Source organism: Corvus kubaryi, unplaced genomic scaffold (assembly GCF_017639235.1).
Source record: "Corvus kubaryi isolate FWS band 111438036 unplaced genomic scaffold, C.kubaryi_AGA036_p1.0 66, whole genome shotgun sequence".
Taxonomy (NCBI): Eukaryota; Metazoa; Chordata; class Aves; order Passeriformes; family Corvidae; genus Corvus; species Corvus kubaryi.
The window spans coordinates 13832338-13843207 of NW_024582054.1; the positions used below are offsets into that span (position 1 = coordinate 13832338).

Consider the following 10870-nt stretch of genomic DNA (forward strand, 5'->3'; position numbering starts at 1 on the left):
ACTTCATTTGCAGTTTGCCGTGACATGCATCTTTGGTGTGTCAGCTTACTTACTGTTGCATTCTTCGTTGGCAGTTGTGTCAGGAGCTCTGGGAATAAATTAGTGTGTTAACTGTATGGTCTTTGTGAATGAGACATAGCTGCTTGTTGCTGTCAGAACAGCTCTTGAGATGGCCATAGAAACTGGTGGACTGCTTAAGTAGACAGAGGGTCTTTGTGGTTTGTCATGATGTTAGTAGGCTATTATTAAATCTCCAGATTTTTTGTACTGGAAAATAGTAGTCTTCAAGAGGACAGCAAAAGGCTCCACTCTAAAGTAGGCTCAGAGAATAGCAGGTTGGAGTTTACAAGGTTTTGCAAATTATGTAAAAAAATGTACATACTTGGGGGGTTTTATGTACTCCACAGTATATGCATGAGTCCCCATTAGGGCTGTGGAGCCCAGAAAGTATGGCATTAGATGATATATGGCTTCAACCGTTCATGTATTTTATTATGCTGATCTCTGTGGTTACTATTATTCTTTGATTCTAAAATATATAAAAGATAAAGGCTCAGTAGAGATGTTCTATGCAGAGAGAGACATTCCAGTTATATGTAAATGGCAAGTTTAAGAACTTTTTCTGAGATTGCAAGTTTGTGGGTAGCAGGAGTAGTATCTTGCTGTTACAGATACTGGTAACACAAGGAATGCATGTGAAGGAAGGGAATGAAAAATTTTTGCTTTTCCCCAGAAAATCTTTGCGAAGATTATTCTTTGTCACTCTGTTTCTAGAAGGGAACCTGCTTCTGAGGAAAGCCAGAATGGACACAGTATTCATATATATTGCATCATCATGCTTTCAGAGATGAATCCTTTCTTTTCTCTTCTATTTGAATTTGGACATCTCTACTTACTTTGTTAAAAAGAAAATAATAAAAGCCAGGCAATGCCTTCTAAGTCTGTGCACGTGCTTTGGAACAGGTGGAGATGGAGGATTTTGACGCAAATATTGAAGACCAGAAAGAAGAAGTCAAGAAGGACACAGCAGAGGAGGAAGAAAGTGAACTGGTAGGAGACACATCAGCCATCTCTAACAAATTGTTCATTAATGTGTCTGAGGGAGAATCTCAGTCTTACAAGTGCCAACCCACTGCTGTTCTTAGCAGTGCGATCTTAATACACATGTTTCTAGTAGTTTCTTACTTAAACATTTCTAGGAGAACTTTAATGATAAATCATATTATTTCTTCCTAATTTATTTCTAAGAATATGTGAGTATGTGCCACAAACAATATTGTCAGTGGAGCATGGTAACATGCCTCTTAGAGTCATTTTAAATTGCAGTACGTAATAGGTGCTGTCTTCCAGATAATCTAAGAATTACACTAAGTGGAGAGATGGGAACAATGGGCAAAGATTAATTTAGCTTATTTCCTTTCACGTGTCTAAAGAACTCTCCTCAACTGTCACAGTGTATGACAACAGTTATGAAGACTGCTTTTTCTGCCACGGTTGACTGACTTTGTTTGTCAGGTGGTATTTCCAAGGTGAGGCATTAAGTCTCTTGGATAAATGAAGGTTATAGAATTGCCCTGAGGGCTGGCTTTTTTAGGTATGTATTTTAAAGGCTACAAAAGGCTTCCTGCTGTAACTTCTTGGTATGTGTTGGAGCTGCAACTGGTCCGTGCTTGATGAGTTGAATGTCTCTAATCTTGGTTCCCACAACCAAGCAGTTAAAGTTCAATAAACAGGAAGTAACCAAAAATGTCTGAGTTGAGCAAAGTGCTTTTCCTTGATGGAAATTTACTCTTCCTCAGGAGTGACAGGTCAGGAAGCAGGTGAAATATCGAATCTAAAAAAAGCTTAGGAAAAGTGGATTCTAATAAACGTCTGTTTTTTTCAACATGACTCATTTATTCTTTTTACTAAATTATTCTTTGGTGCAGAGTATGAGACTGCATAAAGTGTGGTTAGAACATTTCAAAGACATCCATGGTTACAAGAATATGGCTGCTAGTCCCATTTCCATGAGCTATAGCCAAAAGAGAAAGTTGTCTTTAGCTTTTGAGACATCTGTGCATAAATTTGTGTGTATGTATGTGTTTATGGGTTCGGGGGAGTGTCCTAATGTACAGCACATATAACAATAGGCCTTTTCTTTGAGACAAAGAGAAAGCTTGGTGGTGAAAACTATGCAAATTATTAAATAACTAAAAGTAATCTGCATATAAGAATGTGTTCTGTTCAGATTCACAAGATATGAAAAAGAGCAAAGCATTATCTGCTGTATGTAATCTCTGGAATTCAGTCAGATGGCTAATCTCAGAGAATTATGTCAGACAGAAAGTGAAACAGGACACTGTCTTTGGTATGTCTTGCCTTTTTGAGAGCATTTGGTAAGGGTTCTGCAATTCATTTTGCTGCATTTAATCCTGTGGGAAAAGGGAAGTCTGAAGCTCCTGCCATCTGGCAGATACCCTTGAAAAATCCAGCTGTCTTGTACCAAAGGATAAAGTCTGAATCTTTGCTTATCCTATTTGAGGACCGGGGTATTGTATAGATTCAGCACACAATAGGCCATTTCACACCATCAAAGTCACTGTTCTTGCTATTATCAACTCCCATAGGATTGTTTGTAGCATTCAGACAATTCCTGCTTTTCTGTGCTTGATGGTATGAATTATTGATACATTTAACTTAGTGTTCTCACCAGTGTATCACACATCACTTTGTTTAATGCAGGCTTTTAGCTGTGGTGTAAACTTTCTGAGCAAACTTTAAGGAGCAACTTGGTTTAAAAGTATAAATATATGTATATACATGACATTTATTTATTTGTTACAAGGAAATATTTCAGCACAAACTGTCTTGGTTTGCATTAATTACAGATTTGATTAAAAACGAGAAAATCCAGAGATCTGATAACCTCAAGTCACTGATATATGCTTGATAGCAAAAAGGTCATTCAAGGACTTTGTAAGAGCAGTGCTGAACATAACCAAATGCAGTGTGGCTCTCTGGAATTTACTGGAATACACTAATTTCGTAACACGTAGTATTAACAAATACATGTATATTTTTACCACAGTGGAAGCGACCTATAAATAAATCAGGAAAGAAGTTAGTGTAATAAAACTGGTTCGTGGATTGTTTATTTTCTTCTTGAAATCTTCTAGAGTAGTTCTTTTCCCTCTCTATTAAAAACATTCTAAAAATAATGGAATTCTCACAGGGCTTCTATTCACTACCTTGAGCTTTTTTATGTGTTTGCAGAGGAACATAAGTACTTTTATACCAAATCTGAACAGCTGAAATGAGAGTTGCTTAGTAACAATTTACTTGTCAAAGAATATAAAAAGAAAAGATAACAGGAAGCTAACTAGAATAAATAACCTTTTTGCCAAATTTATTATCATTATGCTCACTTACAAAGAAACTGGCTAAAGATCATTACACATGGTGACATTATTTGTAGGGAAAAATTGTTTTAAAAGAATCGTTGAGCTAAGAGTACTAGTTTAAAATGAAAAATAATACTTAAATCCTAGTGACTTAGCAGATACTCTCATTTAAACAAAAAAAATTGTTTAATTGTGGATTAACCACTCATACATGAATTTAGCATGTCCCTTCGAAAGGAGTAAGTGAAGCCTGTGTGTAGTGAATCTGGGAATGTGTTCATAAAAGCTTACCGTAACTTTTTCATTTGTGTTTGTAAAGCTTTGGGTATTCTTTATGCCTGAACGTTGTGTTGCAGTAACTTTGCCACCTAGGATAATGCAATACAGTAACTGTGCACACAGTGCCTTTGCTATCTGTTAGACTCATTCTGGAGTTCTGTGTTTGCAGGGGGCAGCACTCTTGTAATGATTTGCAAGGGCTGCTAAAATCACTGAATGGGAAGTGGATGCAGAAGTTCTGAAATACCGAGTAATTGGTCTCCTTCACCTGATAATGAGAATTGTGCCTTACAAAAAGAAATACCTTAAACTCCCATTGTAATGCTGTTTCCAGTTCAAAAGTGATATGCATGTGTGTCTCTCTCTAATCCTCCGAGCTTCTTTCTGTGTATGATTTAGGGTTACATTCCGAAAAGCAAATGGGAGATGGACACTTCTGAGGCAAAGCTAGGTGGGTATTTATTTTTTCCTGTTTCTTATAGTTGGTATCTAATGATGTTTGCAAGACCTGAATTTTTGTTTTAACTGTGCCTCCTTACAAAGACAAATAAATGTGTTGATTTCATACATGTCTGAAACTGCAAAAGTGTCTGTACAGAAAAGGAATTTATCTTCTGCCAGAGGCAAGAGACTTTACTACTTTCTAATCATCACTGTTTTATATACTCATTAATTGTTGTTCCATCTGTTCAAGGAAAGTACTTTGCCCTAAAATTTTAAAAAAGCAGTATTTATATTCTTCATCTTTCCCATGTTTATTGTTTTTATATAAGCAAAGAGTCAACTTACATTGCGCTGTACTCTTTTTCATATTGCATACCTTTTTTCCTAAGTGTCATCAGTAACTTCTTACATTCTTGGAGACATGTCTCATAGCTGAACTGTATTGAAGATGTTCCTCACTTTCCAAAATTGACATTTGTGAGGACAAAGTACTGGCATGCTTTGAAGTTGGTTCTGAATGATTAGGTGTCAGTGGATCTTTTCAACATCTTAGGCATTGAAAAGTTAAAAGTTCATTATCCTTCGCAGTTCCAGGAGAGCAATAGAATTCTTCTTAGTAGTATGCAAACTGGACTTTCCAGGGGCACAAGGGCATGGTTTTTACTGCACTTTTTTGTTCTGATTAGTGCTGACATTAGGATTCTGTCAAAGTCGAAAGCAACTTTCAGGCAGAAATGCATGCACTTTGCCTATGGTGAAAGGATTATTCATGGAAAGGGGTTTCTGGTCATTATGATCAGTTTTGTTATGGTTTTTTTTACTGAACAGTAAAGGTTCTAAATGAAGATTTTATCTAGACAGTCTGCTCAGAACTGCTATTTTTGTATCATGTCCGTGAGAAGCCACAAATACCCGAATGGGACACAGCATGTCTTAATATTTTGAGGTTTGCTTCTGCATGTGTGGTACAGCCCTATGCATCATTACTTTCCAATAACCAAAATCACAACTGCACCATAGAAATAGCATTAGAAGGTCTGGATTACATAAAGCAGCCTTTCATCTTGTGATGTTAAGGGCTTAGCTACACCATCTCTTCTGCTGCTGTGCTCTCTTTTAAGTCATATAAATAGTTGTGGATTATACTGATGATGAGGCACCTGCAGTACAAGCAGAGGCACCTTGTACTCAATGATTTTGGCATACCAAACAGCTAGGCAGTTAGACAATTCAGTCAGGATTGCTCTGCATTTTTGTTACAAGCAATGATTTCTTTAATAATGTAAGATTTTTTCTTAAGTTTATATTAAGAACTGTATTGCATTTCCTTCCGTAATGAAAACTCCATAATGTAAACCACGGGATTTTTATATGGTCTCCACTTAAATGTAAAATGGGGAGCAAGCAGCAGTCACTTTTATGCTGAAGTTACTTGCAATAATCCTTTAACAGTCAACTTCATTAACAAACCAGATGTTAGCTTGCTGTGAGACACAGATACAAGTGCTGAGAAGGGCTTCCTATTAAATCTGTATTCACAATTCTACTTTTATAACTACCCTGTAGATTCAGTTTTATATATATGTAGGACTATAGATTAAAAGTAAATTCTGACAGAACTTAGCTTTTAAAAAAGCCAGGCATTCCTATGTAATGAATGCAGTTTCTTTGGAAAATTGCTTGGCCAGGGCAGACGACTTTTAGCTCAAGGTGTACATTAGAAGCACTTGCAGTCTGTGAGTAAGAATTACTATATTTAGTTCACAATAAGACTTCATTGTAGATGACCAATTATAATTATTTCTGGAAAGGCATGTAAACGGTGGGATGCATTTGTTACTCCAAAATTGAGTTATTTCCTGGGAGTTGGCCTGCCCATTAGGTTTATTGTGTTAGTCCCAGAGGGCACACATTTGCAGAATGACGTAAGTGCAGACTCCAAAAACGATGTTCTGAGTCCTGTTTTGCTTTTTTGTTTTCTTTCCAAGTAGATGATGTTACAGGAAAGCACAGTAAGATCTTGCTGATTGTAATAAACCTCAGAAAATGTCTCGAAAGTTTAAGTTCTTTAGCTGCAAACACTGACTTGTGACAATTGCCAAACATATGCCCCAGAGCTCTCGCTTTAGCACAGATTTACTTTACTCTTACATTCTTCTTGAGTATGTGTGTGGTTTATCATTTCCTTACATGCTGTGCACAGCCACAATTTTATTCTGCGAGTCTACCCATGGGTCTTCTCAGTGCTTAGTGCACATGGGTTCTTATACTGAAATTTAAAGTAATGGACTCTCACTTTTAAAATTTGACTATAGTGTTTAGTGCAATGCTCTGTTTCAAGGTGCGGCTTAGTGGCAAGTTCTACAAACTTTCAGGAATGGAGAAATGAGGTTTGGTGTAGCTGGAACTTTGATACCATTGTAAAATTTGCTCTAGAATACAAACGGCATTCTACATAAAACTTTGTGGCTTTTTTATAAAAAGGGCAAAACTGAACTGATTCATTTAGGTTTTGAAGGAGCTAATTAAATTAGTTACTTTCAGATGTTACTTTTAAAATTCTAAAGGTGAGTTCTTAAGTTTTGTGGATTTTCAAAAATGATGCTGCTTTGTTGTTTTTAAAACTTGAAATGATAAAATGATGTTCAATAGTTTAACACTAAATAATCAGCCATAAATAATCACAAGCACCAGTGTTATAAAATGACACCTTGTCTCATTTTCAGAAAAGAATATTCTGAAATAATCCTTCGTGGCAGGTTTTTGACATTTGTGTAGTGTCTACTGCATGACACATGTACCTTGAACCACAATAGTATGGATGGAAGCAGACCCCTCTGGAAAAACGAACTTCAAACATGGAAGGAGATAACATTTTAAAATAAATTCTGTGTAGCAGTAACAAAAGGGACAGAGGGGAACTGCATATTCAGAACAGCTTCTGAGCTCCTCTGCTGCTGTTTGAGCATTACACATTTCTTGGCAATGTTTTCAGTTGTTTGGTGTGCAGCAGGGAGCGGGAGACTGAACTTACTTTCACATTGGTAATGAGGTGAACTTGCATCATAGCATGTTGTCTTCCAACAGGAATATGTCTGTCTACAGGTATTTGCCAACAGAGAGCTCCTCAATTTTCACTTCTTCATGTTCCTAAATGCTCCTCAATGAGTTTGTTGATCTCCTTTTCAATGTTATTTTTTTCTGGAAACACTTAACACTACAAATTATCTACATTGACTGAACATAATACTGAGAAACAATGCAAGTACGTTATGTGCTGGAGTAACAGAGGAATATTGTATAAATCAATTTTGTCTTCTAGAGGGAGTGGCGCCTTTCTGTGGAGATTGAGCATCAAATTTGGCAGATTTAACTTAGAGCAAAAGAAGAACCTTAACTAAATCATGTAATAGATACAAATATTCTGAACACTTTTCTTAAATGTTGGCTATTTTAAGAAGCAGGGAGATTATAATGTTTTATTAGAAGAAGTTCTGTATCTGTTCCAGGGAAATGGGGCAAAGGTGGAGTCTTTAAAAGGTTTTCAGCTGTATGAGGGACAAATAATTTTATTAGTTTATGGCATTTAAATTATACTAGCATGTCTACAGTACCATTGCCTCACATTATCTCCATTGTTACTCTTCTCTCTCCCATATTAAGTAAAAAAACTCATCTCTGAACTGAGCTTCTTTAAGTACATACCTTTGAACATCATCTTCTGCTATCCAGAAAATAATGCTGCCTTGTATGTGGTCTATTTCTGAGGCCTTTTGTGGGTGAATTTAATTACAACAGTGACCTCTGAAACAATATTTCTTACATCACCGGTAATGGTTTAATGAATGTAATTGCCAAGCTTAGTGTTCTTTCTACACATACTTGAATTGTTGGCTTATAAATTGGTAGCTTACGTTGACAGAAGTAACAGAATTTCCCTTGACTTGTAAAGCTGGTTTCCTTTTCATGCTTTGTTGTTCATAATCTTACAATGAGTGTTTCATCTCCTTTCCAAAGACAGTTTGCCACATAATTTCAAGAAGGTGTTGTTTTCTTTACTGAGAATAAGTGTCTAAAGAGGAACAAAATTTTAGAACCTAGGAACGGAATTGTTTCTCCTCATGTTGTATCGGTTCAATAAGAAAAAGAAGAAAATGAGGACTGTTGGACAAATGTACTGCTCAAATATTTATGACTGACCTCTTACACCATGAAAGAAAAGATTCTGAGATGTTTTCCTCCCAGTCCTGGAAGACTTTTTAAGTGGTTTGCCTTATGGGGAGAGAAAAAGAAAGGGGAGGATCAGGCTTTCCAAGGAGCTTTTTGTTTAGCAGAAACAGCATCTCGAAACTTGTCTTTGATGCATTAAATTATATAATTGCCACTTGTTCCCTGATACTGCATGTATGCCATGTTTGACACAGTATTGATCCCCAAATTTGGGAAAAATGCTACAGCTTTAGTATTGTGTTCAAATATAGAAAGATGGATCTGTGGTTCCTAGCTATTGTTGGCTATATTGTACTTGTAAGGACAGACTCCATATAGATACAGAGGAGCAAACTTTTTTCGCCCTCGTATAGATAACAACACTGTTATTGCCACACAGTTGACGTGAAAGATCAATAAAACTTGAAAACTGTGTTGAGTCTTCTCTAGTTTATTTCAACTCTCATCATTCCACCTGTCAAGACAAGCTGGATGTACAAATTCTGCTGCTCGTTCTTTTGAAAAGTTTTCCACTCTCGTCTTGTTTGTGTGAATAATAGAAAAAATAATCTCCCTTAACGCTGAGGCTCTGTGTTTGTTCTCAGACAAGCTGGATGGTTTGCGGACTGGCACTAAAAGAAAACGTGACTGGGAAGCAATTGCCAGCAGAATGGAAGATTATCTGCAGCTTCCAGATGACTATGATACACGTGCTTCTGAACCTGGAAAGAAAAGGGTAATAAATTTTCAAATGACTTACTGTCTGTATATAGCCCTTTAATGGTCTCTGTGAAAGAGAGTTTATATCAAGTCATTCAATGTCTATGAATATGGGAATTCCAGTGACTCACTTTTCATTTTGCTGTTCCATTAGATTCTGTAAGAGAGTATTCTTGCAAGTAGGGTCTTCCAGAGGTAAACACATTAATTATAACGAAGCTAGGAATTGTAGATTATACAGATTAACTAGGCATGACATGGTCTGAATACAAAATGCTACATGTTTAAATTCTATTGTGAAAAAAGGGGAAAATCATAGAGGGAGATGAAAGAGAGGTAATAGAGGTAATACTTTTTTTTCTCCAAAATAAAAAGAACAGCTTTTGCCACTAGAAGTAATTTGAATTAACTTTCGGTGTTCGGGTATTGTTTTGCTCTGTAATGTCAAATAGAAAACTGGTAGTACTGGACAGCGTCCCTGAGAGAAATGGAGATACTTAAGACATTGGCAAAGGAGATGATGGTGGAAGAAAGCTTACATTTCTTATCAGTAGGAATGTCAGGAGTAGTCCAGGTAGACTGTGGATAGGGAGGTGCTGGCAGAAAATTGATAAGGCTATGTTCCCCAGTAACACACTGGCCTGAATGAGACTAATCAGTATGTAAAGAAGAGCTCCTTCACTTACTCTTTTTTCTTGTCCAGCAATGGTGTGTTTCAGCTGAGTTTCTGGACTTCAGCCTTTCCTCGTTGCCTCTCTCACTCCTTCCTCCCTGTTGCTCTCCCTCCCATCGGTGTCTCATTTTGTGGGTGTCACTGTGTATGTTTGAACAGGATAAATGCAAGGGATCTGCATTACCATGAAGAGGTGCAGTGTAGATATGGAGATGTAAAGATGGGTAAATAACATATGTATGAAAAAGTTTAGTGTAAAGAAATAGTGGAAAGATTTAAATAGAAATGTACTACACAAGATAGAGAAGAAAACTGTCCTTCATTCATTTATTCCTTGCTGACTTGCTCTTTAACACTGTCTTTCTGTAGTTTCATAGTCATCTTCTATATGTTTCTGTTGTGCAATTGAAAGACAGATTTCACAGAAAATTAAGACAGTAAATGAGTCTTGGATAATTCTTCCTGCAGAAAGCATTGCTTTGAACAGAGAAATAATTGTAGTAGTTACACTTCAATTCTCAAAACTATAGCACTGAAATGGAAAAAGGTTATCATCTATACTTTTCTTCTACTCCATAGAACACCTGGTATATTCAATTAGAAATAATTACTCTTCTTTACCTATCAGAAAAACAAAAAACCCCCCAAAAAAACCCCAAAAAACTTACCTGTTCTAAGGAAAATGAGTAGAAATTAGTATTCTTGTACTCTTACTTATAGTGGAGAGCCTAGACTTGTATCAGGATTTCTTGAAAGATTATTGTACTGATAGGATGTTCTCTGTAGGTGCGATGGGCAGATCTAGAAGAAAAGAAAGATGCAGACAGGAAAAGGGCCATTGGTTTTGTTGTTGGACAAACAGACTGGGAGAAGATAACAGATGAAAGTGGTCATCTTGCTGAGAGAGCCCTCAACCGCACCAAGTATATATGAAAAAGTGGTTAAGTGGATTTTTGTGCCTTTAAGGTAAATATTCAGTCTTCTTGTGTGTTGATAGCCTTGATGTTTTTCGAGACTTCAGGCTGCAGTTCACACCATTGTTAGAGTTCTCCCAGACAGGGCTGGGATTGATTTGGAATTGATTTGGGATTGATTTGGAACTTTGTATAATACGTGTCAGCTGTGCCTATGTCAACATGCACCCTTCTGTACAGCATCTGAC

The 10870-nt window shown here is 36.7% G+C and overlaps 1 protein-coding gene across 6 annotated transcripts in view; it reads left to right on the forward strand.

The window, feature by feature from the left end:
- YLPM1 (YLP motif containing 1) overlaps positions 1 to 10870 on the forward strand; it is a 41235-nt gene that overhangs the window by 24710 nt on the left and 5655 nt on the right. For 3 of the 6 annotated variants that reach the window (XM_042048289.1, XM_042048290.1, XM_042048291.1), the window contains exons 17-20: positions 964 to 1050; positions 4062 to 4113; positions 8921 to 9051; positions 10495 to 10674. In XM_042048289.1, coding sequence (XP_041904223.1) covers positions 964 to 1050; positions 4062 to 4113; positions 8921 to 9051; positions 10495 to 10641 — 417 coding nt within the window. In that variant the 3' untranslated portion in view covers positions 10642 to 10674. Of the gene's footprint in view, positions 1 to 963; positions 1051 to 4061; positions 4114 to 6832; positions 6948 to 7428; positions 8749 to 8920; positions 9052 to 10494; positions 10675 to 10870 lie in introns of those variants that run through there. The other 3 variants (XR_006019480.1, XM_042048292.1, XM_042048293.1) reach the window with 3 other exon arrangements.